Source organism: Salmo salar, chromosome ssa11, assembly GCF_905237065.1.
Source record: "Salmo salar chromosome ssa11, Ssal_v3.1, whole genome shotgun sequence".
Taxonomy (NCBI): domain Eukaryota; kingdom Metazoa; phylum Chordata; class Actinopteri; order Salmoniformes; family Salmonidae; genus Salmo; species Salmo salar.
Genome location: NC_059452.1, coordinates 27948358 through 27975906, shown reverse-complemented (window position 1 = coordinate 27975906; position 27549 = coordinate 27948358). Strand labels below are relative to the sequence as shown.

At 43.1% G+C, this 27549-nt stretch overlaps 1 protein-coding gene and 1 long non-coding RNA gene across 3 annotated transcripts; both read left to right on the top strand.

Annotated features, from left to right (window-relative positions):
• The first annotated feature begins 5800 nt into the window (after positions 1–5800).
• LOC106562388 (uncharacterized) lies at positions 5801–8872 on the top strand. Of its 2 annotated transcripts, none has more exons than XM_014127252.2 (7): positions 5801–5954; positions 6484–6590; positions 6723–6833; positions 6958–7011; positions 7125–7286; positions 7528–7650; positions 8102–8872. In XM_014127252.2, exons 1-7 carry the CDS (start codon positions 5948–5950, stop codon positions 8138–8140), a joined length of 603 nt encoding a protein of 200 aa, XP_013982727.1. In that variant the 5' UTR covers positions 5801–5947; the 3' UTR covers positions 8141–8872. The 2 variants fall into 2 exon arrangements, with proteins under 2 accessions (XP_013982727.1, XP_013982726.1); XM_014127251.2 differs by having other exon boundaries at positions 5817–5981.
• Positions 8873–10821: 1949 nt separating this feature from the next.
• Positions 10822–12213, top strand: LOC123725148 (uncharacterized). Its single transcript, XR_006757544.1, has 3 exons — positions 10822–10971; positions 11177–11514; positions 11632–12213. It is a non-coding gene; the product is annotated as an uncharacterized lncRNA (long non-coding RNA).
• Positions 12214–27549: the final 15336 nt, after the last annotated feature.

Genomic DNA, 27549 nt, shown 5'->3' with positions numbered 1-27549 from the left:
TTGAGGTGTCTCCGGAAGGTGGTGATTGACTCCGCTGTCCTGGCGTCGTGAGGGAGCTTGTTCCACCATTGGGGTGCCAGAGCAGCGAACAGTTTTGACTGGGCTGAGCGGGAACTGTGCTTCCTCAGAGGTAGGGGGGCCAGCAGGCCAGAGGTGGATGAACGCAGTGCCCTTGTTTGGGTGTAGGGCCTGATCAGAGCCTGAAGGTATGGAGGTGCCGTTCCCTTCACAGCTCCGTAGGCAATCACCATGGTCTTGTAGCGGATGCGAGCTTCAACTGGAAGCCAGTGGAGAGAGCGGAGGAGCGGGGTGACGTGAGAGAACTTGGGAAGGTTGAACACCAGACGGGCTGCGGCGTTCTGGATGAGTTGTAGGGGTTTAATGGCACAGGCAGGGAGCCCAGCCAACAGCGAGTTGCAGTAATCCAGACGGGAGATGACAAGTGCCTGGATTAGGACCTGCGCCGCTTCCTGTGTGAGGCAGGGTCGTACTCTGCGAATGTTGTAGAGCATGAACCTACAGGATCGGGTCACCGCCTTGATGTTAGTGGAGAACGACAGGGTGTTGTCCAGGATCACGCCAAGGTTCTTAGCACTCTGGGAGGAGGACACAAGGGAGTTGTCAACCGTGATGGCGAGATCATGGAACGGGCAGTCCTTCCCCGGGAGGAAGAGCAGCTCCGTCTTGCCGAGGTTCAGCTTGAGGTGGTGATCCGTCATCCACACTGATATGTCTGACAGACATGCAGAGATGCGATTCGCCGCCTGGTTATCAGAAGGGGGAAAGGAGAAGATTAATTGTGTGTCGTCTGCATAGCAATGATAGGAGAGATCACGTGAGGATATGACAGAGCCAAGTGACTTGGTGTATAGCGAGAATAGGAGAGGGCCTAGAACAGATCCCTGGGGGACACCAGTGGTGAGAGCGCATGGTGCGGAGACAGATTCTCGCCACGCCACCTGGTAGGAGCGACCTGTCAGGTAGGACGCAATCCAAGCGTGGGCCGCGCCGGAGATGCCCAACCCGGAGAGGGTGGAGAGGAGGATCTGATGGTTCACAGTATCAAAGGCAGCAGATAGGTCTAGAAGGATGAGAGCAGAGGAGAGAGAGTTAGCTTTAGCAGTGCGGAGAGCCTCCGTGACACAGAGAAGAGCAGTCTCAGTTGAATGCCCAGTCTTGAAACCTGACTGATTAGGATCAAGAAGGTCATTCTGAGAGAGATAGCAGGAGAGCTGGCCAAGGACGGCACGTTCAAGAGTTTTGGAGAGAAAAGAAAGAAGGGATACTGGTCTGTAGTTGTTGACATCGGAGGGATCGAGTGTAGGTTTTTTCAGAAGGGGTGCAACTCTCGCTCTCTTGAAGACGGAAGGGACGTAGCCAGCGGTCAAGGATGAGTTGATGAGCGAGGTGAGGTAGGGGAGAAGGTCTACGGAAATGGTCTGGAGAAGAGAGGAGGGGATAGTGGGCAGGTTGTTGGGCGGCCGGCCGTCACAAGACGCGAGATTTCATCTGGAGAGAGAGGGGAGAAAGAGGTCAAAGCACAAGGTAGGGCAGTGTGAGCAGGACCAGCGGTGTCGTTTGACTTAGCAAACGAGGATCGGATATCGTCAACCTTCTTTTCAAAATGGTTGACGAAGTCATCCGCAGAGAGGGAGGAGGGGGGGAGGGGGAGGAGGATTCAGGAGGGAGGAGAAGGTAGCAAAGAGCTTCCTAGGGTTAGAGGCAGATGCTTGGAATTTAGAGTGGTAGAAAGTGGCTTTAGCAGCAGAGACAGAAGAGGAGAATGTAGAGAGGAGGGAGTGAAAGGATGCCAGGTCCGCAGGGAGGCGAGTTTTCCTCCATTTCCGCTCGGCTGCCCGGAGCCCTGTTCTGTGAGCTCGTAGTGAGTCGTCGAGCCACGGAGCAGGAGGGGAGGACCGAGCCGGCCTGGAGGATAGGGGACAGAGAAAAATCAAAGGATGCAGAAAGGGAGGAGAGGAGGGTTGAGGAGGCAGAATCAGGAGATAGGTTGGAGAAGGTTTGAGCAGAGGGAAGAGATGATAGGATGGAAGAGGAGAGAGTAGCGGGAGAGAGAGAGCGAAGGTTGGGACGGCGCAATACCATCCGAGTAGGGGCAGAGTGAGAAGTGTTGGATGAGAGCAAGAGGGAAAAGGATACAAGGTAGTGGTCGGAGATTTGGAGGGGAGTTGCAATGAGATTAGTGGAAGAACAGCATCTAGTAAAGATGAGGTCAAGCGTATTGCCTGCCTTGTGAGTAGGGGGGGAAGGTGAGAGGGTGAGGTCAAAAGAGGAGAGGAGTGGAAAGAAGGAGGCAGAGAGGAATGAGTCAAAGGTAGACGTGGGGAGGTTAAAGTCACCCAGAACTGTGAGAGGTGAGCCATCTTCAGGAAAGGAACTTATCAAGGCGTCAAGCTCATTGATGAACTCTCCAAGGGAACCTGGAGGGCGATAAATGATAAGGATGTTAAGCTTGAAAGGGCTGGTAACTGTGACAGCATGGAATTCAAATGAGGAGATAGACAGATGGGTCAGGGGAGAAAGAGAGAATGTCCACTTGGGAGAGATGAGGATTCCAGTGCCACCACCCCGCTGGCTCGTTGCTCTAGGGGTATGCGAGAACACGTGGGCAGACGAAGAGAGAGCAGTAGGAGTAGCAGTGTTATCTGTGGTAATCCATGTTTCCGTCAGCGCCAGGAAGTCTAGGGACTGGAGGGTAGCATAGGCTGAGATGAACTCAGCCTTGTTGGCTGCAGACCGGCAGTTCCAGAGGCTGCCGGAGACCTGGAACTCCACGTGGGTCGTGCGCGCTGGGACCACCAGGTTAGAGTGGCAGCGGCCACGCGGTGTGAAGCGTTTGTATGGCCTGTGCAGAGGGGAGAGAACAGGGATAGACAGACACATAGTTGACAAGCTACAGAAGTGTTGTTTCTTGTATTATTGTCTCTTGTGTCTTTAGAGAACTGTTTCACTTTGATATCCTTTTTCTTCTGTCCTGATTTTCTCTTTCTTTTCTTCTGTTAACTAGATATTCTTTGTTGTTCTTCGTTAGCTAGCTAGCTTCTTCCAAAAGAGTCCCTAGCAACTGCTTAGCAACTGGTAAACAATTCAGCTAGCTAAGATAACTACAATTTTATGAAAAATAGGCTTTTGAAAAATAACTATCTTCTTTGTTTGTTGCTTGATTTTTCTCCTCTTCAGTCTTGCAGTTTTCTTTTGCTTTTTCCGATGTACTTCACTCTAAAAACCATGTAAATTTCAATATTTGTAGGAGCTCATTTTTCAGCTGCTGCTGCTCAAATTGGAGTTCCGGAACATAGCATGTTTTTTCACAATTACATGCTGTGTATTTAACCCTCTGTTTTCCCCTCGTGTCTTTGTCGGAGATTGTTTGGTGTTATTATGTTCGTGTATTTTGTATAGGTGTGCGACGGGTATGTTTACCCATGTTTTCTTTTTGTACGCTGAGATTGGAGTTTGTTTTAAAAATATATTAAACTACTCCAATTATATTAAGTTGGTTTCTCCTGCGCCTGACTTCCCTGACACCTACACACACAACAATGAAAACAGTACAACAAGGTGAGTCCAAAAATGTATTGTATGCTGCTGCATAAATGCTGTAATATTCCAGGGAGATATGTCTATTGTAACTAAGGAAGTAATAATAAGTGTATGTTGTGTAGTAACATGTTCGTAGGCCATATGCCTCACCCTAATAATTTGGAATATTTACCTCTCTTAATTGTGCCCACTGTTCTGACTTGGTGGTGCACATGTAGCCTATAACCTGTTTTAGAGAAATGTAATCATTGAATATTGTAAGAGCTTTCATTGTCTGCTTATATGCCCCCTTTATTTATCCTACAGTTCTGACTTGGTGTACAGGGAGAACACTGTAAGAACGGCCCATGTTCCGAATTCTGTTGCTGTACATTTCAAAAGTGCTAAACAAATAGTTATATTGACTACGTCCATCCTAGCTCGCTCATGTCTTAATCCCCTCATGCCATAGTTTGTACATCTCAATTGTCATTAGAAACCACATTTGTTTAAGCAAGTCAGCCATATTAGCAATTTTTTTTGAAAGGCACTAAATGAGGCTGAATTAACTATTTTGCTGCCAGACCAGGCGTAGAAGTTATGTTGGGACAGCTTTATGTAGGCCCTAACAGTTTGTGGGGACCGTTTGTCACGTTATGACCATAGTAAGATGTCATTTTCTATAGTAGAGTAGGGCAGGGCGTGACAGGGGGTGTTTTTGGTTGTTCTATGTTTAAGTTCTAGTTTTTCTATTTCTATGTTGGGGTTGTTTGGGGTTGATCTCTAATTGGAGGCAGCTGATCCTCTGATTAGAGATCATATTTAAGTAGGGGTTTTTCCCTCTTCCTGTTTGTGAGTTATTATCTTTTGAGTAGTGTGTTTTCCTCTCTGCGTCACGGTTTGTTGTTTTTAGAGTTATTTATGTATTGCATTCAGTTTCACGTTTATTAAATATGTGGAACTACGAACACGCTGCATTTTGGTCCAATCCTTCAAACAGCCGTGACACCGTTTGTCACCATTATAGTGCACTTCATGTATTGTTTAGTGTTGTGTTGTGTAGTGGCTTTTCTGGCATGCGTCCCACTTTTTGTTATTTTTTGGCCTACCAAGATTTACATGCTAAAATTGCCACAGCTCTTAGTTAACAGTAAAACAAACAGTAAACCTCTGTTTCTGACAGAGGCATAATAATGAAGACTAGTTTATCTGATCAATTTCGTATCAATGTGGCAATATTAGGGGATGTCTATAGCCTTATCAGAGTACAAAATGTATCCGATTCCAATAATTATAACCATTGGGGTATTTGTAGATTTAGTTGAGGTTTAGAGTTTAGTGAATGATTTGCCACAAATACAATGCTTTTAGTTTTCTAAACATTAAGGACTAACTTATTTCTTGCCACCCATTCTGAAACTGACTGCAGCTCTTAAGTGTTGCAGTGATTTCACTTGCTGTGTTAGCTGATGGCATGATTTGTGTTAATGTTTAATTTATTTGCATTTATAAAGCACTTATCAAGGAGCGTGCCCCTCCACAACAACCCAGTGGCATACTGAAAAGGTCTTCACTTCTGACCTATGTGGGTGGAAGTCTTAAAAGAAGCAAGCTTTAAATCAAACTACACACTGTCAATGCTTTTGAATGAACATATGCATATCTTTCAATCAAATAAATAACAGTCAGATCATATGACCACGATTCAACTTGTGAAAAGCCTTACAGTCGAATGAAATGTACACCTCACGTAATGTAATTGGAGTGTAAGTCAAATCTAAGCTAGTGTAAATGGTCCATGTCCGTTCGGGCCGATGACCGGCGGTGAAACAACAGAAGCCATTCATTTTCAATGGAAGAAAATCGATGAGAAGCAAAGTGGGCGGGGGGACCGTTGGGCGATGCGAACATGACATGGGAACATTATGCAAATACTCTGTGATATCGCAGACCAATTTACCAATCGTAGCTCACTATAGCTTACAGTCTGAAATGGCACCCTACCCCTGGTGGCCCGTGGGCCGAATTTGTCCCACAGGAGGTTTATATGGCCCCTTAGGGTGCCATTTGCATCTGAAATGGCAACCTTTTCCCCATAAAGTGCACTACTTAGGGTGTCATTTTGAACACGGACATAGTCTACAACAATTTTCGAGTCAAAACCATCAGTTAGAATATTCTGCCCTGCACTGAGGAAATCTAACAGTTAAGGGGGAGGAGTGTGTGGGCCTAGAGAGGGGTCAAATTCCTCTGACAAGAAGGGGGCGGGATTGGATAAAAAATAACGGGGCACACAAAGAGTTTAGGGGCGTTGGTGGTTTTGTTATGAATTTCGTCAAGGAAGTCAAAAGTATACTTCTTTAAAGATTATCGAAGGTTTCAGAGATCTTAATTACATCCAACAGTTATGGCAGGTAAAACAAATATCATTGCATTTCATGGTTAGTAAAAACAAGACAATCTGGACTCTGATCTGCATGTTTGCATTAAAAACAAACAGTATTTTTGGGGCCTTCCTCTGACATGTCTTACGGTGTCATTTTGAACACAACGATTTGCCAGTAAAAAACATAATTTAGAGCGTATTGTCTTGCACTGAGGAAATCTAACAGTTAAGAACTTTTGCATGTCAACTTTTGCATGTCAACAGCAATCTGTGCAATATGCTCTTCCCAAAGAACATTTAAATCTATTCAGTCAATTGGATTGTATTACATTTTGAACACAACGATTTGCCAGTAAAAAACATCAGTTAGAATGTATTGTCCTGCACTGAGGAAATCTAACAGTTAAGAACTTTTGCATCTGAACTTTTGCATGTCAACAGCAATCTGTGCAATATGCTCTTCCCAAAGAACATTTAAATCTATTCAATCAATTGGATTGTATTACAGTAGGTTCAACAGTCTATTGCAAGACTGTTTACTCAAATGTTTTTTTCAGATGAAGAGGCCGTGCCCAGTGCAGAGGGTCCCCTTGTCGCAGTGACTTTTCAGAGAACTCCTCACCAAAAACAGAAGTACCTGGAGTCTCAACCCAAAGCATTGGGGGTAAATCATCCTGAGCAAATAAATGAAGTGTAGTCTGTGTAGTCTGACAATCCATATGATCTATGAAATGTTATTTAATGTTATTTAATCTGTAGCTCATTTTACTTTACCTCGCTCTGTTCCTCTCCTCAGGTGACTCAGATTGCCCTCAGTGTGTTCTATATAAGTTCTGTCATTGTCATGTTCACCAACAGCATGAGCATGTTGGTTGAAGATTTAACACATGTGATTGGATCAGTGTTTGTGAGTGACCACCATACATGTGCCCCCTGCACTCACTTGATTCATATTAAAAGACAAGCAAATGAAAGAGTTGAGTGTTGAGACTATGAGTTTGACGTGACTTTTACTGTTGTATTCTCTACAGGTGATCATAGCTGGTAGTTTGGCCATAGCTGCACAGAATCTCCATCTTCCCACTGTAAGTTTTGCAATTTGTAGGCGTACATGTTCTTTGAGAAAACAAGTGAGATATACTGTATCAGTGGCATTTCTTCTGCTCTCAGCTGCTCTCTTCTCCCCCCTCTGTCTCAGCTGAAGGCCTGTCTGGGGATGCAGGTAGTGGCCTGTGTAGCATCAGTGTTCAACTTGATCGTCTCTGTGTCATACACGGCTGGACACAGATATGGTTATGGCTGCTGGGAATACGTTGAAATCAACAGCACTGATCACAACCATACTTGCTATTCATTCACTGTGAGTATGTACAGACAATATGTCAGTATGTGTTGTAAATATTTCAATGTAAATGGATATGGAGAAAGAGGATGTTCAAACTGGGATGCTCATATTAGATGTTAAAGTGGGCTGAGATTGAGAATGTCCTATCAAATGTTACAAGCAAATATTACTTATCAAATGTGTAAAGAGGCAAATATGTCATACAATAGGAAAAAACATTAAACAAAGTACACATTGCTCCAATTCTTGTCAACAGGATTCTACTAAACATTACTTTGCTGAGTTGGTCCTGATACATACTGCTCTCATCGCTATCTCTGTCACGCTGGCTGCCTACTGTTGCAAGGTGGTCAATTGCTGCTCCCCGGGACAACGAATGGTGAGTCAATGTAGAAATGGAACCTCTAGAATCAGAAACGGACTGGCCATAGGTCAATTCTGGCAAATGCCAGACGGATCCATTGGCCAGTTAGCCAGTCTAAACTGGGGTTTTATCACAGAATTATCATGATTTGGCTTATGATGGGAACATAAAGGGAAAGAAAAGGATCCAGTGAGTGAGTTGTAAATGCAAAGGCTAATTTCTAGTCCCATGCAGTCCATGCCTTCCTAGAACAGACATCACCTTGAAATGCAAAGTTCGGTTGGAGGCCAACCAATACTATGCTTGTGGTGTGTCTAGAATGAGCTGAGTGGCCTTTTCTCATCGTTTCAAATATTGTATTTGACCAGATACCGAACAGGTCATCTGAATTATCATCAGTGATTGAATGTTGTTTTAACATGACAGTTATAATCTCTTAATTGAGTATGTGTGTTCTCTCTTCCAGACGGTGATCACACTCCAAGTCCCTCCTGCTCAGCAATGAGGAAAGATTCTGTGTGAGGACCAATCAAGACAAGAGATCCAACCCTACTAACCAACCAGCAAAAACATGTGTTATTCTTCCATCAACAAAAATATTGTAGGCCTATATGTCTACACATACAATGAGTGCACAAAACATTAAGAACACTGTGCTTCCCACAGTTGTGTAAAGTTGGCTGGATGTCCTTTAGATGGTGGACCATTCTTGATACACACGGGAAACAATTTAGTGTGAAAAACCCAGCAGCGCAGCAGTTCTTGAGACAAACCGGTGCCCATTCACTCTCTGAACGGTACACATACATGTCTCAATTGTCTCAAGGCTTAAAAATCCTTCTTGAACCTGTCTCCTTCCCTTCATTTACACTGACTTAAGTGGATTTAAAAAGTGATATCAATAAGGGATCATTGCTTTCACCTGGATTAACCTGGCCAACCTATGTCATGGAATGAACAGGTGTTCATAATGTTTTGTGTACTCAGTGTAAGTCACGCTGATGGATTTCTTTATGTAATTAAAAACTGTGTGACATGATGTAGCCTAACGTGAGTTACATGTTATTAGGGGTCCTAGCAGGTGCAGGAACCCTATTGTTCTGTTAGTGTTCTTGTTATATTTCCTGGGTCTTCCTCCTTTTGGTCAATATCTCCACAAGCAATTGTTAAAAAGTTGATAAATGGAGGGTTTATAAATGGCTTACAATTCACTAATAAAATATACCCATTGGTTTTACAACCGACTCAGCGGCTGTGTGGGTTAGAGCATGGTGTTTTCAACACCAGGGGGTTGGAGTTGATTCCCACATTCATAAAGCAACTCAGAGTAGGAGTAATGGTCTAGGATCAGTTTTGCCTTTTAGATCATAATGAATATCAGATTACACTGACAGGGGGGACCTGATCCTAGATCAGAGGTTCAATTTATATTACAATGCCGCCCCTTTTCGGCTAACAGAGAACTACAATTCTGCTAGAGATTAAGTGCCCATTTCTCCTAATCCATTTGTAGATGGTAGATTTAGAGTAATGGTAAATGGATAACTATAGTGTTATGAATAAGGGTTAGAGGTAAGAGGTACAGGGGCAAGGGTACAGCTACAAAGTCTTATACAAAGCCTAAAGAGCTGAATGAAATCCAAGAGATGAATAAACAGACACATTACAGTGATTATATGGATGAGGGCTCGATTCAATCAGATTCACGTTAGCCGACACCAGTATATGTGGTGTTTTGACAGTGTCGGAGGGGGAAGCGTTTCAGACCTGTCAAATCCACAAGCAGCTCCAGGTGTGGTGACACTGATGGTTTCTCAGAACTGATGGCTTCTACAGTTGTGGCGAGAGTACAGCATTTTAGCTAAGCCTAACCTTTTTCCAAGCCTTAACCTAATTCTCCTAACCTGCTAATTTAATTACATTTACATTTACATTTAAGTCATTTAGCAGACGCTCTTATCCAGAGCGACTTACAAATTGGTGCATTCACCTTATGATATCCAGTGGAACAACCACTTTACAATAGTGCATCTAAATCTTTTAAGGGGGGGGTTAGAAGGATTACTTTATCCTATCCTAGGTATTCCTTAAAGAGGTGGGGTTTCAGGTGTCTCCGGAAGGTGGTGATTGACTCCGCTGTCCTGGCGTCGTGAGGGAGCTTGTTCCACCATTGGGGTGCCAGAGCAGCGAACAGTTTTGACTGGGCTGAGCGGGAACTGTGCTTCCTCAGAGGTAGGGGGGCCAGCAGGCCAGAGGTGGATGAACGCAGTGCCCTTGTTTGGGTGTAGGGCCTGATCAGAGCCTGAAGGTATGGAGGTGCCGTTCCCTTCACAGCTCCGTAGGCAATCACCATGGTCTTGTAGCGGATGCGAGCATCAACTGGAAGCCAGTGGAGAGAGCGGAGTAATGTTTAATTCTCCTAACATGCTACTTTAACTCTCCTGCTACTATACAGGCAGTCATTTTTGTGCTTAATCAGAATAACATAAACCCAGCGCAATGATCTAAGAGCTGGGGTGTGCAAAACCCTGCATGTTTTCTGTCACACATCCTGAACAATTTCCTGCCTTAAATGTTTTGAAATACATTACCTGGTAAAACTAAACATAAAAACAAGGTAATAGGATTGATGGACAATAGTTGACATGTTGTTGTTTAGGATATTAGCTTTTATTTGTTCAATCCAAAGAGCAAAATAGATAGATAGGTAAGACTTGACTTCCTGGTTTTCTGAGGCTTGTCTGAAACTTTGCTCTTCCAGTGTGTCGACAGCTGTAGAGGAAGTTACAGGACCTTCATTTAATGTCTCCCCTTAGAGAAATAATGTGTTGGTGGATGATCATGGAGTTAAGGAAAATAAACCTAGAGCACCAGTTGACTGTAGTTTCTTTATGAGTAGGTTCTACAACTTGACTGACTCCTATCAACCTGCCTCATTAGATTGATACAGGCTGCATCTCAAATGGCACCGTACCCTATATAGAACATTGCTTGGGGTGCCATCTTCATCCAAAATGTTACCCTTTTTCCTATATAATGCACTACTTAGGGTGTCATTTTGAACACAGACAATTTTCAAGTCAAAACCATCAGTTAGAATTTCCTGCCCTGCACTGAGGAAATCTAACAGTTAAGGGGGAGGAGTGTGTGGGCCTAGAGGGGTCAAATTCCTCTGACAAGAAGGGGGCGGGTTTGGATAAAAAATAACGGGGCACACAAAGAGTTTAGGGGCGTTGGTGGTTTTGTTATGAATTTCGTCAAGGAAGTCAAAAGTAGACTATTTTAAAGATTATCGAAGGTTTCAGAGATCTTAATAACATCCAACAGTTATGGCAGGTAAAACAAAGATAATTGCATTTCGTGGTTAGTAAAAACAAGACAATCTGGACTCTGATCTGCATGTTTGCTTTAAAAATAAACCCAATCTCATACCAGAACATCTGCATGTGAACAGAAATCGTCTCAATATGCTGTTCCCAAAAAAACATTGCAGTAGGTTCAGCAGTCTATTGCTCGACAGTTATCCGAATGATCTTTTCAGATGAAGAGGCCATGCACGGCGCAGAGGGTCCACTTGTCGCAGTGACATTTCAGAGGAATCCTCACCAAAAACAGAAGTACCTGGAGCCTCAACCCAAAGCACTGGGAGTAAAACATCCTGAGCAAATAAATGAAGTGTGGTCTGGCAATCCATTTAAATGTCACTATAATGTATTATAATCTATAAAATGTTATTCATAATAATCTGTAGTTAATTTTACTTCACCCCCCTCTCCTCCCCCCTCAGGTGACTCAGATTGCCCTCAGTGTGTTATATATCAGTTCTGTCATTGTCATTTTCACCAACGGCTTGAGCATGTTGGTTCTAGATCAGTGTTTGTGAGTGCCCACCATACATGTTCCCCCTCTATTCACTTCATTGATGTTAAATGACAAGCAATTTAAAGAGTGTTGAGTCTGAGGTTCACATGTCTCTTACTGTTGTTCTCTCTACAGGTGATCATAGCTGGTAGTTTGGCCATAGCTGCACAGAATCTCCATTTTCCCACTGTAAGTTATGCAATTTGTAAGTGTACAAGTTATTTGAGAAAAAAAGTGAGATATACTGTACCAGTGGCATTTCTTCTCCTCTCCTCTTCTTTGCTCTCCTCTCTTCTGTAAGCGGTGCATAACTGGCTGCAGGGAAGTCAGGCGCAGGAGAGCAGAAATGGGTAACAGCCAGAGCACTTTAATGATGCAAAAAACAAACTGCACCCAGAACAGCAAAATATAGGTTGAAATAACCCATCGCAAACCAGTCTAAATACATAAAACACTTACAACAAACAATTCCACACACAGACATGGGGGGAACATAGGGTTATATACACAAAAAAATGACGGAACAGTTCCGTAAGGCAACACAGGCTATACAGGAAAACAACCACCCACAAAACACAAGTGAAACAAACACAACTAAATATGGCCTCCAATTAGAGACAACGACAACCAGCTGCCTTTAATTTGAAGTCCTTGCCAAAAACCCAACATAGAAATAGAAAACTAGATATAAACATAGAAATAGATAACAAAGAACCTAAACCCAAAAACACCGAAACACAAAAAACAAACACCCTCTGCCACGCCCTGACCAAACTACAATGACAAATAACCCCTTTTTCTGGTCAGGACGTGACATGAGGGAATGTAAACCAGGTGTGCGGGAAAACAAGACAAAACAAATGGAAAATGAAAGGTGGATCGGCGATGGCTAGAAAACCAGTGACGTCGACCGCCGAACGCCGCCCGAGCATGGAGAGGAACCGACTTCGGCGGAAGTCGTGACATCTTCTTCTCCCTCTTTTCTCAGCCGAAGGCCTGTCTGGGGATGCAGGTAGTGGCCTGTGTAGCATCAGTGTTCAACTTGATCGTCTCTGTGACATACATGGAAGGACACAGTTATGTCTTCTGGAAATATGGTCTAGGGAACCTCACTGATTACTACAAAACTTGCGTTTTATTTAACATGAGTATTTACAGACAGTATATCAGTATGTTTGTTATAATTAAATGTACATTGCATTCTGCACACAATACCCCATAATGACAAAGCAAAAACAGGTTTTTATAATTTTCTTGCAAATGTATAAAAATTAAAAACGGAAATATCAACATTTACATAAGGATTCAGACCCGTTACTCAGTACTTTGTTGAAGAACCTTTGGCAGTGATTACAGCTTTATGTCTTCTTGGGTATGATGCTACAGTGGGGGAAAAAAGTATTTGATCCCCTGCTGATTTTGTACGTTTGCCCACTGATAAAGAATAATTTTAATGGTAGGTTTATTTAAACAGTGAGAGACAGAATAACAACAAAAATATCCAGAAAAACGCATGTCAAAAATGTTCTAAATTGATTTGCATTTTAATGAGGGAAATAAGTATTTGACCCCCTCTCAATCAGAAAGATTTCTGGCTCCCAGGTGTCTTTTATACAGGTAACGAGCTGAGATTAGGAGCACACTCTTAATTAAAGGTAGTGCTCCTAACCGCAGCTTGTTACTTATTTCCCTCATTAAAATGCAAATCATTTTATAACATTTTTTACATGCGTTTTTCTGGATTTTTTTGTTGTTATTCTGTCTCTCACTGTTCAAATAAATCTACCATTAAAATTATAGACTGATCATTTCTTTGTAAGTGGGCAAACGTACAAAATCAACAGGGGATCGAATACTTTTTTCCTCCACTGTACAAGCTTGGCACATCTGTATTTGGGGAGTTTCCCACCTTCTTATCTGCAGATCCTCTCAAGCTCTAGCCGGATGGATGGGGAGAGTCGCTGCACAGCTATTTTCAGGTCGATGTTCAATCGGGTTCAAGTCCGGGCTCTGGCTGGCCCACTCAAGGACCTTCAGAGACTTGTCCCGAAGTCACTCCTGCATTGTATTGGCTGTGTGCTTAGTGTCATTGTCCTGTTGGAAGGTGAACCTTTGCCCCAGTCTGAGGTTCTGAGCGCTCTGGAGCAGGTTTTTTTATCAAGGATCTCTCTGTACTTTGCTCCGTACATATTTCTATCAATCCTGACTAGTCTCCCAGTCCCTGCCACTAAAAAACCTCCCCACAGCATGATGCTGCCACCACCATGCTTCACCGTAGGGATGGTGCAAGCATGTCTCCAGATGTGAAGCTTGGCATTCAGGCCAAAAAGTTCTATCTTCTGTCTGGCCACCATAAAGGCCTGACTGTTGGAGTGCTGCAGAGATGGTTATCCTTCTGGAAGGTTCTCCTATCTTCACAGAGGAACTCTGGAGCTCTATCAGAGTGACCATCGCGTTCTTGGTCACCTCCCTGACCAAGGCCCTTCTCCCCCGATTGCTCTAGGCAGATTCTTGGTGGATCCAAACTTATTCCATTTAAGAATGGAGGCCACTGTGCTCTTGGGGACCTTCAATGCTGCAGAAATATTTTGTAACCCTTCCCCAGATCTGTGCCTTGACACAATCCTGTCTCAGAGCTCAACAGACAATTCCTTCGACCTCATGGCTTGGTTTTTGCTCTGACATGCACTATAAACTGTGGGACCTTATATATGATTTGGAAAGTGTGTGCTTTCCAAATCATGTCCAATCAATTGAATTTACCACAGGTCAAGTTGTAGAAACATCAAGGATGATCAATGGAAACAGCATGCACCTGAGCTCAATTTCGAGTCTCATACCAAAGGGTCTGAGTACATATGTAAATAGGATATTTCTATTTTTTATATACATTTGCAAAAATGTCTAAAAACCTGTTTTAGTTTTTCCATTATGGGGTATTGTGTGTAGATTGATGAGGGAAAACATTTATTTAATACATTTTAGAATATGGCTGTGACGTAACAAAATGTGGAAAAAGTCAAGGAGTCTGAATACTTTCAGAATGCACTGTAAATGCTAAAGTGATGCTTATATTAGATGTTAAAGACGGCTGATTTTGAGAATGTCCTATGAAATGCTACATGCAAATATGACTTATTGGATGTGTAGAGGCAAATACACATTATATATAAAAGTACAGTATGTGGACACCCCTTAAAATTTGTGGATTCGGCTATTTCGGCCACACACGTTGCTGACAGCTATATAAAATCGAGCACACCGCCATGCAATCTCCATAGACAAACATTGGCAGTAGAATGGCTTTACTGAAGAGCTCAGTGACTTTCAATGTTGCACCGTCATAGGATGCCACTTTCGAAGTCAGTTCGTCTAATTTCTGCCCTGTTTAAGCTGTCCGTCAACTGTAAGTGCTGTTAATTTGAAGTGGAAATATCTTGGAGCAAAAACAGCTCAGCCGCAATGTGGTAGGCCACACAAGCTCACAGAACGGGACCTCCGAGTGCTGAAGCACATAGTGGTAAAAATGGTCTGTCCTCATTTGCAACACTCACTGCAGAGTTCCAAACTGCCCCTGGGAGCAACTCAGCACGAGAACTGTTCATCGGGAACTTCATGAAATGGGTTTCCATGGCGAGCATCCGCACACAAGCATAAGATCGCTATGTACAATGCCAAGCGTCGGCTGGAGTGGTGTAAAGCTCGCCGCCATTGGATTCTGGAGCATTGGAAACGCGTTCTCTAGAGTGATGAATCACGCTTCACCATCTGGCAGTCCGATGGATGAATTTGGGTTTGGTGGATGCCAGGAGAACGCTACCTTCCCCAATGCATAGTGTTAACTATAATGTTTAGTGGAGGAGGTATAATAGTCTGGGTCTGTTTTTCATTGTTTGGGCTAGGCCCCTTAGTACCAGTGAAGCGACATTTAACACTACAGCATACAGTTACATTCTAGATGATTCTGTTCTTCCAACTTTGTGTCAAAAGTTTTGGGAAAGCCCTTTTTCTGTTTCAGCATGACAATGCCCTCATGCACAAAGCAAGGACCATACAGAAATGGTTTGTTGAAATCGGTGTGGAAGAACTTGACTGTCCTGCACAGAGCCCTGACCTCAACCCCATCGAACTCCTTTGGGATGAATTGGAACGCCGACTGCAAGTCAGGCCTAATCGCCTAACATCAGTGCCCGACCTCACTAATGCTCTTGTGGCTGAATGGATGCAAGTCCTTGCAGCAATGTTCCAACATCTAGTTGAAAGCCTTCCCAGAAGAGTTGAGGCTGTTATAGCAGCAAAGGGGGGACCAACTCCATATTAATACCTATGATTTGGAATGTGGTATCCACATACTTTTGGTCACGTAGTGTATGTCATACAATGGGAAAGAAAACATGAAAGAAAGTACACAATGCCCCAATTCTTGTCAACAGAATTCTGATATACATTACTTTGCTGAGTTGGTCCTGATACAAACTGCTCTCATCGCTATCTCTGTCACGCTGGCTGCCTACTGCTGTAAGGTGGTCAACTGCTGCTCCCCGGGGCAACGAATGGTGAGTCAGTGTAGAAATGATCCTCTAGAATCAGAAACAGAGGCCATAGTCAGATCTGGCAAATGCCAGATGGGTCCATTGGCAAATAGGCCAGTCTAAATTGGGGTTTTATCACAGAATTATCATGATTTGGTTTATGATGAGGACAACAAGGGGATTTTTTTCTCCAATTTCATGCAGTTCATCCCTGCTTACAACAGACATCACGTTGAAATGCAAAGTTTGGTTGGAGACCTACCAATACTATGCCTGTGGTGTGTCTAGAACGGGCTGAGTGGCCTTTTCTCATCATTCAAATATTGTATTTGATCAGATAATCTGAATTATCATCAGTAATTGAATGTTGTTATATCATGACTGTTATAATGTCTTAATTGAGTGTGTGAGTTCTCTCTTCTAGCCGGTGATCAAGGTCCAAGTCCCTCCTGCTCAGCAATGAGGAGAGATGCTGGGTGAGGACCTATTAAGACATGCAATCCACCCCCCTAACCAACCAGCAAAAACATTATACTTGTCTTATACTTCCATCAACTGACATATTGTAGACCTATATGCCTACACATATGTCAGACCGATGGATTTGTTATTTATATAAAAACTGCTTGGAATGATGTAGCCTAATGTGAGTTATATTTTAAAAGAGGTCCTAGCAGGTTGGTGGAACTGTGATGGAAAACATTTTGTTGGTGCTTTTCTATTTACCAATTGCTGTGTTCTATGTTTGTGCTTTTCTATAAACCAATTTCTGTGTTCATGCAAGTGACTGATTAAATGAATCCTCACTATCAGTATCTGCAATTTGGCAGTACGCCCAGAACCTTGTTTAGAGAAAGGGAAATCTCAGTTTCAAGGTCTCAGCTTAGAGAGAAGAAGCCTTGTGAGGTACTGGTCTGTCACATGCATGACCCAGTATTGGTTGTCACATGAATGAAGCAAACATTAATTATGAATGATGAATAAGGTAAATCATGCAAATCTAACTTTTCAGTATATAAGGGAACTAACAAGACTGCCCGTTAGAGCTCACTTCAGACCGGTACTTTATGCATCTAAGTTTGACTGTGACCTCTCCAGCTTGCTGACAATAAAGAGTGATTCGTTTATAATTGACTTTGAATGTCCCTCTGTAAGAATTTACACAACAGAAACCCTACATTATGATCTATAGAGGGTTTCTAAATGGCTTACAAGTTATCAGTAAAGGATATCCATAGATGGTTTGAACAGGCTATGTGGGTTAGAGCATGGTGCTGGCAACACCAGGGGGTTGGAGTTGATTCCCACATGGGCCACAAATACAGTGGAAAAAGTAGAAGTAGCTGGAACATGAAAGTTATTGTATTGTTTCTATTCAGTGAGCAACTAGCTCTCACAGTCCATGTTTCTCAAACTTCAAATTTCGAAGTTGCTGCAAATGTCAAATGTATAAGTATTTAATGTTAAATTTAGCCATTAACTCCAAATTTTTAAGGTTAGGTATCAGGTTTCAGGTAAGACCCAAGTGCAGACTGTATTGAAGTAACAATGTTTATTGCAACAACAGAGGCAGGCAAACGACAGGTCAAGGCAGGCAGGGGTCGATAATCCAGAGTAGCGGCAAAGGTACAGGACGGCAGGCAGGCTCAGGTTTGCTGATCAAATACTTCTGGGGTAGTAGCCGTGGCACTATAGCGGTATGCCAGCGCCATAGGCTAGACCTTCTTAGATACCGGTCGGTGCTGCGGAAGCGAAGTGGCCCGGGCCTTACTGAACCCCTCCCGGAGGTCCCGGTACACTGCGGAGCTGGCAGAGAGGTCCGGGAAAATGTCCAAGCCCCCAGGAAGATGTCCCAGGGCAGGCAGAGCTGACTCCAGGCAATGAGTGTGGCAGGACGGGCTCCAGCCCACAATGGCACCAGTAGCCCAGTCAATGGAGGGATTGTGTTGCTGGAGCCAAGATAATCCCAATACCACGGGAACCTGTCGAGACTCAACCAGCAGGAATTGGATCATCTCGCTGTGGTTCCCCGACACTCGTAGGTTGAAGGGGGTGGTCTGGTGGGTGACCCGGCCTATAGAGCGCCCATCCAGCGCTCTAACACCCATGGGAATAGAGAGGGATTGAGTGGGGATGTCCAGCTCGGACGCCAGTGTAACGTCCATGAGACTCACATCGGCCCCCGAGTCGATGAGTACCTGGAGAGACTTGGACTGGTCGCTCCACCACAGGATGGCATGGAGAGGGGGGCGAGCAAGGGGAGATGAAAAATGATCTTTAAGGCCCACCAGAGTACTCACTCCTACGAATGAGCTAGGTCTCTTGAAGGGACAGGTAGACACATAATGAACGGCAGTACCGCAATACAAACAACTCTGGGTCAGAAGTCTGCGTACGCATTCGGCTGGAGACAGCCTAGCCCTGCCGAGCTGCATCGGCTTGGGAAGAGGTGAATCGGCAGTCTCCAGAGGCTCTTGGAGGGACTGGGGTAAGCCCGGATCCTCTCGGGGACGTAGACACCGGGGACTTACGGAATTCATCAGATGCAAGGTGGGATCCCTGAGTGAGTGATTGGGGCCGCAATCGGACCTCTTCTCCCTCCTATGTTCCCGTAGCCGACCATGGATCTGGATGGTTAAAGCAATGAGTGAGTCAAGATCCGTCGGTAGTTCTCCGGCTGCCAGCTCATCCTTTACCTCCTCCGATAATCTGTGCAGGAACGTGTCGAACAGCGCTTCCGGGTTCCAGGTACCCTCTGCTGCTAGCGTGCGGAACTCCACCTCATAGTCGAAGCTGGTGTAACTTCCGGGCAGCCTCTTTCCCGGACACCGGAGCCTCGAAAACGTTTCTCACCTCCGCCACGAATACCTCCAGACTGAGGCAGAAAGCGGATTGTTGCTCCCACACCACCGTGGCCCAGGCGAGTGCCCTTTTGGACATCAGCATAATAATGTACGTTATCTTTGAGCGGTCCGAGGGGAACGAAGAAGGCTGTAATACACGGCAAAACTTTTACCCAGAAAGTGAGCAGGAAGATTGCCTTGAAAGACATGAAGTAGCTTTTCAGACCTTTTGCCTCAGATTTGGCTTTGTTTATCAGGCTGCAGGTAGCAAAAAGCATGTCTAGGGCCTTGATGATAGACGGCTAGTTGCCACTGGTCGGACCGCAGCAATACGCGCACTCCATCGCATGTCTGAAAGACGGTTAAGACAGGAGCCAGTCTTTTCTTTGAGAATGGCCCATCGCTCTGGGCTGGCAATGAACAGATTGTAAAGATGATACTTCTGGGCACGACTGAGCTGCATGTACACCCACAAGATTAAGAGTATGGGAGGCACAAGGTGAGTATGTGGCCAGTGGATTCTTTTGCAGTATGTGTGCTTAAACTTCCTTCACTTTGCCTGACATACTTGCACCATTGTTATAGCCTTGACCATGGCAATCTGCTATGTCAATACCATGCCCTTCCAATGCACTCACAATCATTTCAGAAATGTCACTGCCTGTCTTTCTAGCAAAGTCTTTAAGTTCAAGAAAATGTTCTGTTATTTCCATTCACCTGTTCCCTGAACTTTATCTTTGTGTACATATTTCACCAATAATACATTTTGCTCAGTATGGGAAATGTCTGGAGTTGCAACACATATAACCGAGTAATAGATTGCATCTTCTCTTTCATGAAGTATTGTTTTCAAAACCCTTTGACCACATATTCTGATGAACTCGTTTTGGCTCTCAGGGCTGAGGTAATGAGTCAGTTGTGCTCACTATTTAGTTTCATTAAATAGTACCCGCAAAACACCAGTCTCAACGTCAACAGTGAAGAGGCGACTCCGGGATGCTGGCCTACTAGGCAGAGTTCCTCTGTCCAGTGTCTGTGTTCTTTTACCCTTTTTAATCTTTTATTTTTATTGGTCAGTCTGAGATATGGCTTTTTCTTTGCAACTCTGTCTAGAAGGCCAGCATCCCAGAGTCGCCTCTTCACTGTTGACGTTGAGACTGGTGTTTTGCGGTGTCATGACGTTGCCCTCTTTGAGTACAGGGAGGACAGTTGACCCCCTCCCCTTGCACCATCCCCCAACCTACCTCCCCCCACCCAGGCCCTGTGTGAAGGGGTGGTAAAATTCTAGAGGAGAATCTCCTGCCGCATTGCCCAGTTGAGACACAGAGGGGTTTCATAGAGAGACACAGGAAATTCTTCCAACTCACAGAATTGGGGAACCGAACGACAATTATGTTCTGGAGAAGGTATAAAAGATTGGTGAAGAATCCAGCTACGAACTGGTCCGCTTGGTACAATTTTGTGATACTCAGAAGAGACAATATAGCCATATTACCACAATACTGTTTATATAATAGCCTCAGCTATGGGACTTGCATCTAAATGGTTGTATAAAATGTATTAACCTCTCTAGGGTATGTGGGACGAAATCGTCCCACCTACTCAACAGCCAGTGGAATCCCGTGGCGCGATATTCAAATACCTTAGAAATGCTATTACTTCAATTTCTCAAACATATGACTATTTCACACCATTTTAAAGACAAGACTCTCGTTAAGCTAACCACACTGTCCGATTTCAAAAAGGCTTTACAACGAAAGCAAAACATTAGATTATGTCAGCAGAGTACCCTGCCAGAAATAATCAGACACCCATTTTTCAAGCTAGCATATAATGTCACATAAACCCAAACCACAGCTAAATGCAGCACTAACCTTTGATGATCTTCATCAGATGACACTCCTAGGACATTATGTTATACAATACATGCATGTTTTGTTCAATCAAGTTCATATTTATATCAAAAACCAGCTTTTTACATTAGCATGTGACGTTCAGAACTAGCATACCCACTGCAAACTTCCGGTGAATTTACTAAATTACTCACGATAAACGTTCACAAAAAAACATAACAATTATTTTAAGAATTATAGATACAGAACTCCTTTATGCAATCGCTATGTCCGATTTTAAAATAGCTTTTCGGCAAAAGCACATTTTGCAATATTCTGAGTAGATAGCTCGCCATCATGGGCTAGCTATTGTGACACCCACCAAGTTTGGCATTCACCAACCTCAGATTTACTATAAGAAAAATTGGATTACCTTTGCTGTTCTTCGTCAGAATGCACTCCCAGGACTTCTACTTCAATAACAAATGTTGGTTTGGTTCAAAATAATCCATAGTTATGTTCAAATATCCTCTGTTTTGTTCGTGCGTTCAAGACACTATCCGAAGGGTAACGAAGGGTGACGCGCCTGGCGCGTTTCGTGACAAAAAAATCTAAATATTCCATTACCGTACTTCGAAGCATGTCAACCGCTGTTTAAAATCAATTTTTATGCGATTTTTCTCGTAAAAAAGCGATAATATTCCAACCGGGAAACCCTGTTTTCGTTCAAAGACTGAAAATCTAAAATGGACTCTTCACGTGCACGCGCGCCCCCGTCTCATTGTTCTCAGATCGACCACTTACCAAATGCCCTACTGTTTTTCAGCCATGGCCTGCAAAGTCATCATTCAATGTTCTGGCGCCCTCTGAGAGCCTATGGGAGCCGTAGGAAGTGTCACGTTACAGCAGAGATCCTCAGTTTTCAATAAAGAGAGTGTAGAAGGCCAAGAAATGGTCAGAGAGGGCACTTCCTGTTTGGAATCTTCTCAGGTTTTTGCCTGCCATATGAGTGCTGTTATACTCACAGACACCATTCAAACAGTTTTAGAATCCAAATCAAACAATTATATGCATATTCTAGAGAGGTTAATAAGGATAAAGCTATTTGTAATACGTTGAGATGCTATGTACTGATGTTAATGTGATAGAATGTATTTCTGTTCAAAGCTTAAATCAGTCATCGGCACGCCCCCAGGGACACAGACAGGACCAGGCATCATGTGACAAGCCTGTTCTATGTTCACGTATAAAACCCCACCCTGATTTACTTTCTTCAGACCAGCTTACCTCAGAAGAGAGAGCCAAGGTTTGACCATCCAATTCCTCTACTGAAAGTTAACTATACCACATGGTTAAACTTTTAGACTATCAAGACCGACAGAATAATAACAAGTCTTTGATATTAATTAATAGTCTGCAGCTAGAAATTATATCATTGAACGTGAAGACCGACGAAACATCCATTCTATAACGACATTAATGAATGTCGCTTTGAAAGATCCATTCTAACCGAGAGAGAGAGAACAGGACAAAAACTCTCCAACAGAACAGAACTCTCCAACAAGGATCCCGATGACACACTGAGCGTAAATATATATTGATTGCAATTGTTCCCGAATGAGTGAGCGTTCATGTGCAAAGGATTAGCATATCAATTGTTAATATTTATCAACTCTGTAGTGTCTTCTCAGCTGCCCTTTATGACCCTTTGTTTAACAGGCCGCCATGCCTGTTTAGCCCACTAGGGCACATTCCTCTACCATTTCTTTGTAACGATAACTACTGTTTGTATACTTTCTGTGAATTACTTAGTTTAGTAAATAAATGATTTTAAGACAATTGATGTATGGATGACTTTAGTAAAGGCTGGATTCGTGCAGATACAACAATTTACGACGTTTGGAATGAGACTGGACGCGAGGTAAAATACACCATTTAAACCAGAAGATAATCGGCCTATACGATAATATAATATATAATGTTATAACATAGGAAAGTTATATTAGGAAAATGATAACTTTGTAATCTGAATATTTTCCTTAGTGCCCCGATCTCCTAGTTAATTACAGTTAAACGATTAATCAGTTTAATCGCGTAATAATAATTACAGGGAGTTAATTGATAAACATGTCTTCAGTTTAAAGGTGCCCAAAGAAATGACAGCGGGTACTATTTAATGAAGCTGCCAGTTGAGGACGTGTGAGGCATCTGTTTCTCAAACTAGACACTCTAATGTACTTGTCCTCTTGCTCAGTTGTGCACTGAGGCCTCCAACTCCTCTTTCTATTCTGGTTAGAGCCAATTTGCACTGTTCTGTGAAGGGAGTAGTACACAGCGTTGTACGAGATCTTCAGATTCTTGGCAAATTCTCGCATGGAATAGCCTTCATTTCTCAGAACAAGAATAGACTGACAAGTTTCAGAAGAAAGTTCTTTGTTTCTGCCCATTTTGAGCCTGTAATCGAACCCACAAATGCTGATGCTCCAGATACTCAACTAGTCTAAAGAAGGCCAGTTTTATTGCTTCTTTAATCAGGACAACAGTTTTCAGCTGTGCTAACATAATTACAAAAGGGTTTTCTAATGATCAGTTAGCCTTTTAACATTATAAACTTGGATTAGCTAACACAACGTGCCATTGGAACATAGGAGTGATGGTTGCTGATAATGGGCCACTGTACGCCTGTGTAGATATTCCCTTAAAGTCAGCTGTTTCCAGCTACAATAGTCATTTACAACATTAACAATGTCTACACTGTATTTCTGATGAATTTTATGTTATTTTAATGGACAAAAAAGTGACCCCAAACTTTTGAACGTTATATTTACCAAAAAAATATATGGGGGATTAGAAATGATGCAGACAAATACATTGATGGAAGCGACAATCTATCCGCAATATTAAAGCTGATCCACCCCTTAAATACATATATACACTGCTCAAAAAAATAAAGGGAACACTTAAACAACACATCCTAGATCTGAATGAAAGAAATAATCTTATTAAATACTTTTTTCTTTACATAGTTGAATGTGCTGACAACAAAATCACACAAAAATAATCAATGGAAATCCAATTTATCAACCCATGGAGGTCTGGATTTGGAGTCACCCAGGGCCAACCGCACCAGCATATGGTCTCACAAGGGGTCTGAGGATCTCATCTCGGTACCTAATGGCAGTCAGGCTACCTCTATGCGGCCCCCCAAAGAAATGCCACCCCACACCATGACTGACCCACCGCCAAACCGGTCATGCTGGAGGATGTTGCAGGCAGCAGAACGTTCTCCACGGCGTCTCCAGGCTCTGTCACGTCTGTCACGTGCTCAGTGTGAACCTGCTTTCATCTGTGAAGAGCACAGGGCGCCAGTGGCGAATTTGCCAATCTTGGTGTTCTCTGGCAAATGCCAAACGTCCTGCACGGTGTTGGGCTGTAAGCACAACCCCCACCTGTGGACGTCGGGCCCTCATACCACCCTCATGGAGTCTGTTTCTGACCGTTTGAGCAGACACATGCACATTTGTGGCCTGTTGGAGGTCATTTTGCAGGGCTCTGGCAGTGCTCCTCCTTGCACAAAGGCGGAGGTATCGGTCCTGCTGCTGGGTTGTTGCCCTCCTACGGCCTCCTCCACGTCTCCTGATGTACTGGCCTGTCTCCTGGTAGCGCCTCCATGCTCTGGACACTACGCTGACAGACACAGCAAACCTTCTTGCCACAGCTCGCATTGATGTGCCATCCTGGATGAGCTGCACTACCTGAGCCACTTGTGTGGGTTGTAGACTCCGTCTCATGCTACCACTAGAGTGAAAGCACCGCCAGCATTCAAAAGTGACCACAACATCAGCCAGGAAGCATAGGAACTGAGAAGTGGTCTGTGGGCTCCACCTGCAGAACCACTCCTTTATTGGGGGTGTCTTGGTTATTGTCTATAATTTCCACCTGATGTCTATTCCATTTGCACAACAGCATGTGAAATTTATTGTCAATCAGTGTTGCTTCCTAAGTGGACAGTTTGATTTCACAGAGTGTGATTGACTTGGAGTTACATTGTGTTGTTTAAGTGTTCCCTTTATTTTTTTTTAGCAGTATATATATATATTTCTTTTTGGCCTATATGTCACGTCCTGACCCTGGTATGAGGCCATTTTTCCCTAGTAGATTGGTCAGGGCGTGACAGGGGGGTGTTTCGTCTATGTGTTTTGCGTTTTCTGTTTTCTATGTTGGTTGTCTAGAGTTTCATTCTATGTTGTCATTTTCTATGTTGTGGCCAGGTATGGTTTCCAATCAGAGGCAGCTGTCTATCGTTGTCTCTGATTGGAAGCCATACTTAGGCAGCCTGTTTTTCATGGGGTTTTGTGGGTGGTTGTTTCCGTTTAGTCTAGAGTACCTGATGGGACTGTTGTTGGTCGTTTTGTCATTTTGTTGTTTAAGTGTATTCATTAAAGAAACAGAATGAGCACTATACACGCTGCGCCTTGGTCTCCATTCAACGACCCCTATGACATATATGCCTACACATATGTCACACCAATGAATTTATTTGTGTAATTAAAAACTGTTTGACATGATGTACCCTAATGTGAGTTACATGTTATTAGGGGTCCTAGCAGGAGCAGCAACCCTATTGTTCTGTTCGTTTTCTTATTACATTTCCTGGGTCTTCCTTCTTTTGGTCAATACAATAATTAGAAATGGCAGGTTGGTAGAACCGCTACATTATGACATATGGAAGGTTTATAAATTGTCACGATGTACTAGAAGTGAAGGAGGGGTGAAGTCAGGCGCAGTAGACCAAATGTACGTAGTAGAACGTTTATTTGTTACCGAGTCCAAAAATGCCAAACACTAGGCAGGGAACAAGGAAACCCAACTGGGCAAAAGCCACCAGTACAGAGTCGGGACACAGCCCAGGATAAACGTCCTTTCAACAAAATATAAGAGAGGAAAAACAATCCCCAAAACATTAAACATTAAAGTTGAACATTAAAGTTGTTCTATTGTTTCTCTTTAATGAGAGCACAACATGAGCCATGTGCCTACATTAATGAAGCGACTCAGAGTAGGACTAATGATCTAGGATCAGTTTAGCCTTTTAGGTCATAATGAATATCAGATTCCATGGACATGGGGACCTGAACTTAGATCACCACCATAGCAGCACTAAAATGTGGCTATATATGAAGTGCACATCTCTTATAATCCATTTGTAGATGGTAGATTTGGAGTAATGGTAAATGGATAACTGTAGTGTTCTTATGAGCAAGGGTTAGAGGTAAGCCTAAAAAGCTCTCATCAAGTCCACAAGCGGCTCCCATTGTGGTGACACTGATGGTTTCTTGGAATTTATGTTTTCTACAGTTGTGGCTAAATGGAGTACAGCATTTTAGCTTGGCCTAACCCTAACCCTTTTCCTAACCTTAACATAATTCTCCTAAACTGCCACTATAATCGAGCCACAACTGTAGACGTCATCAGTTCCGAGAAACCATCAGTGTCAACACACCGCCAAAACATCAGCTATGAGGGTGTCGGCTTGATCTGATGGAATCTAGGCTTAACTGCTGTACATTTGATTTGAATGGTGAGCATTGTTCATTCAAGAGACTGGACTACAGTTTGAAGTTTGATTTAAAGCTTGCTTGTTTCAGTCTTTGCTTACTTTGATTCAATCATTTTTGGTGAGTTCCCCTCATATTGTAAGAGGACATCACTGCTGGTATTCTGAACCATGGATATAGGAAAGGCATTAGCTCAGACTAGAGGCCACATCTTTTTGAAGGTCGTTTTGGGAATGTGTTCCTCAAAAACAAGCTTTTATAAAGAGGAAACGTCTAACAACAAACACAGAATTAGTACCCAAATGATCATTGAGTAGCTAAAGTAGTTTTAAATGCATAAAGTGAAGGACCTCACATAATTCTGCTAGGTCCTAGGAGATGTGTAGCACAGATTAGGGTGCCAGTCAAATTGTCATACCCAATAATATATGCTGTAGTGATCTAATGCAACCACTTGAGGGAACTGTTGTGTAAATTAGAGCACGCTATCTGTTGACGAGACTGGACTGTGAGGCCCCATCTCTTACCGTTTTCCTATGACACATTTTCTTTAGATTCCCCTGACACTAACCTTTCATCCATCCCTTTCTATTATCTATAAGCTTCAAACATTCTACAGAACTCAATCACAGAAATGACTGATGCACAAATTATCAGATATAGGGATGTTTTCTTCACCCACATCATAACTCTGTCTGCAGGGTTCACTGTGATCATTTACCAAGACATTTAACCAGTTAATTGTCATTAATCTAAATTGGGAAATCATTTGACATGAGATGATGATTAATTGGCTGTGCTTTGACAACTCATTCTAAATAAAACAGCTCAGGGGGAAATTGTAATGCTCTTTCCTTCAACAACAATAAAATACTAAAATACTAATGAATACTAACAGTATGCAGTGGAGGTGTGGGGGAAATGAATAGTTTAGCCATAGGGAGCATGTATCTATGCATCATGCTCACATGCTGTGTTTCTGATGTAATCTCATAAAATCACAACCGTGGAAACAGCAGCATTCTGATTGCCATCTACTCCTCATGCATTCTTTGATCTGAGAAATAAAATACCAGCGGAACATTTTTTTTTTGGGGGGGGGGCTGTCTGTTGTTTTATTATTATTATATTCATATTGTTTCCTCCTGTGTGCCATGATTAGTTCATTGTGTTTTTTATTATGTTCTGAGGGCGAAATCTTCAAAAGTCAGACAAAGGAAGTATGTAATGAAAGACAGACTGGGGTGTATGATTTTAAAGTCAGTTTTTTCCTAAATCTGCCAAGGAG

Excerpts from the sequence above, each read along its gene's own strand:
- LOC106562388 (XM_014127251.2), top strand. The coding sequence starts at position 5,948 with ATGGCAGGTAAAACAAATATCATTGCATTTCATG. Across the intron at positions 6,834-6,957 it reads ATGTGATTGGATCAGTGTTT|GTGATCATAGCTGGTAGTTT; the intron begins GTGAGTGACCAC and ends TATTCTCTACAG. Across the intron at positions 7,651-8,101 it reads GCTCCCCGGGACAACGAATG|ACGGTGATCACACTCCAAGT; the intron begins GTGAGTCAATGT and ends TCTCTCTTCCAG.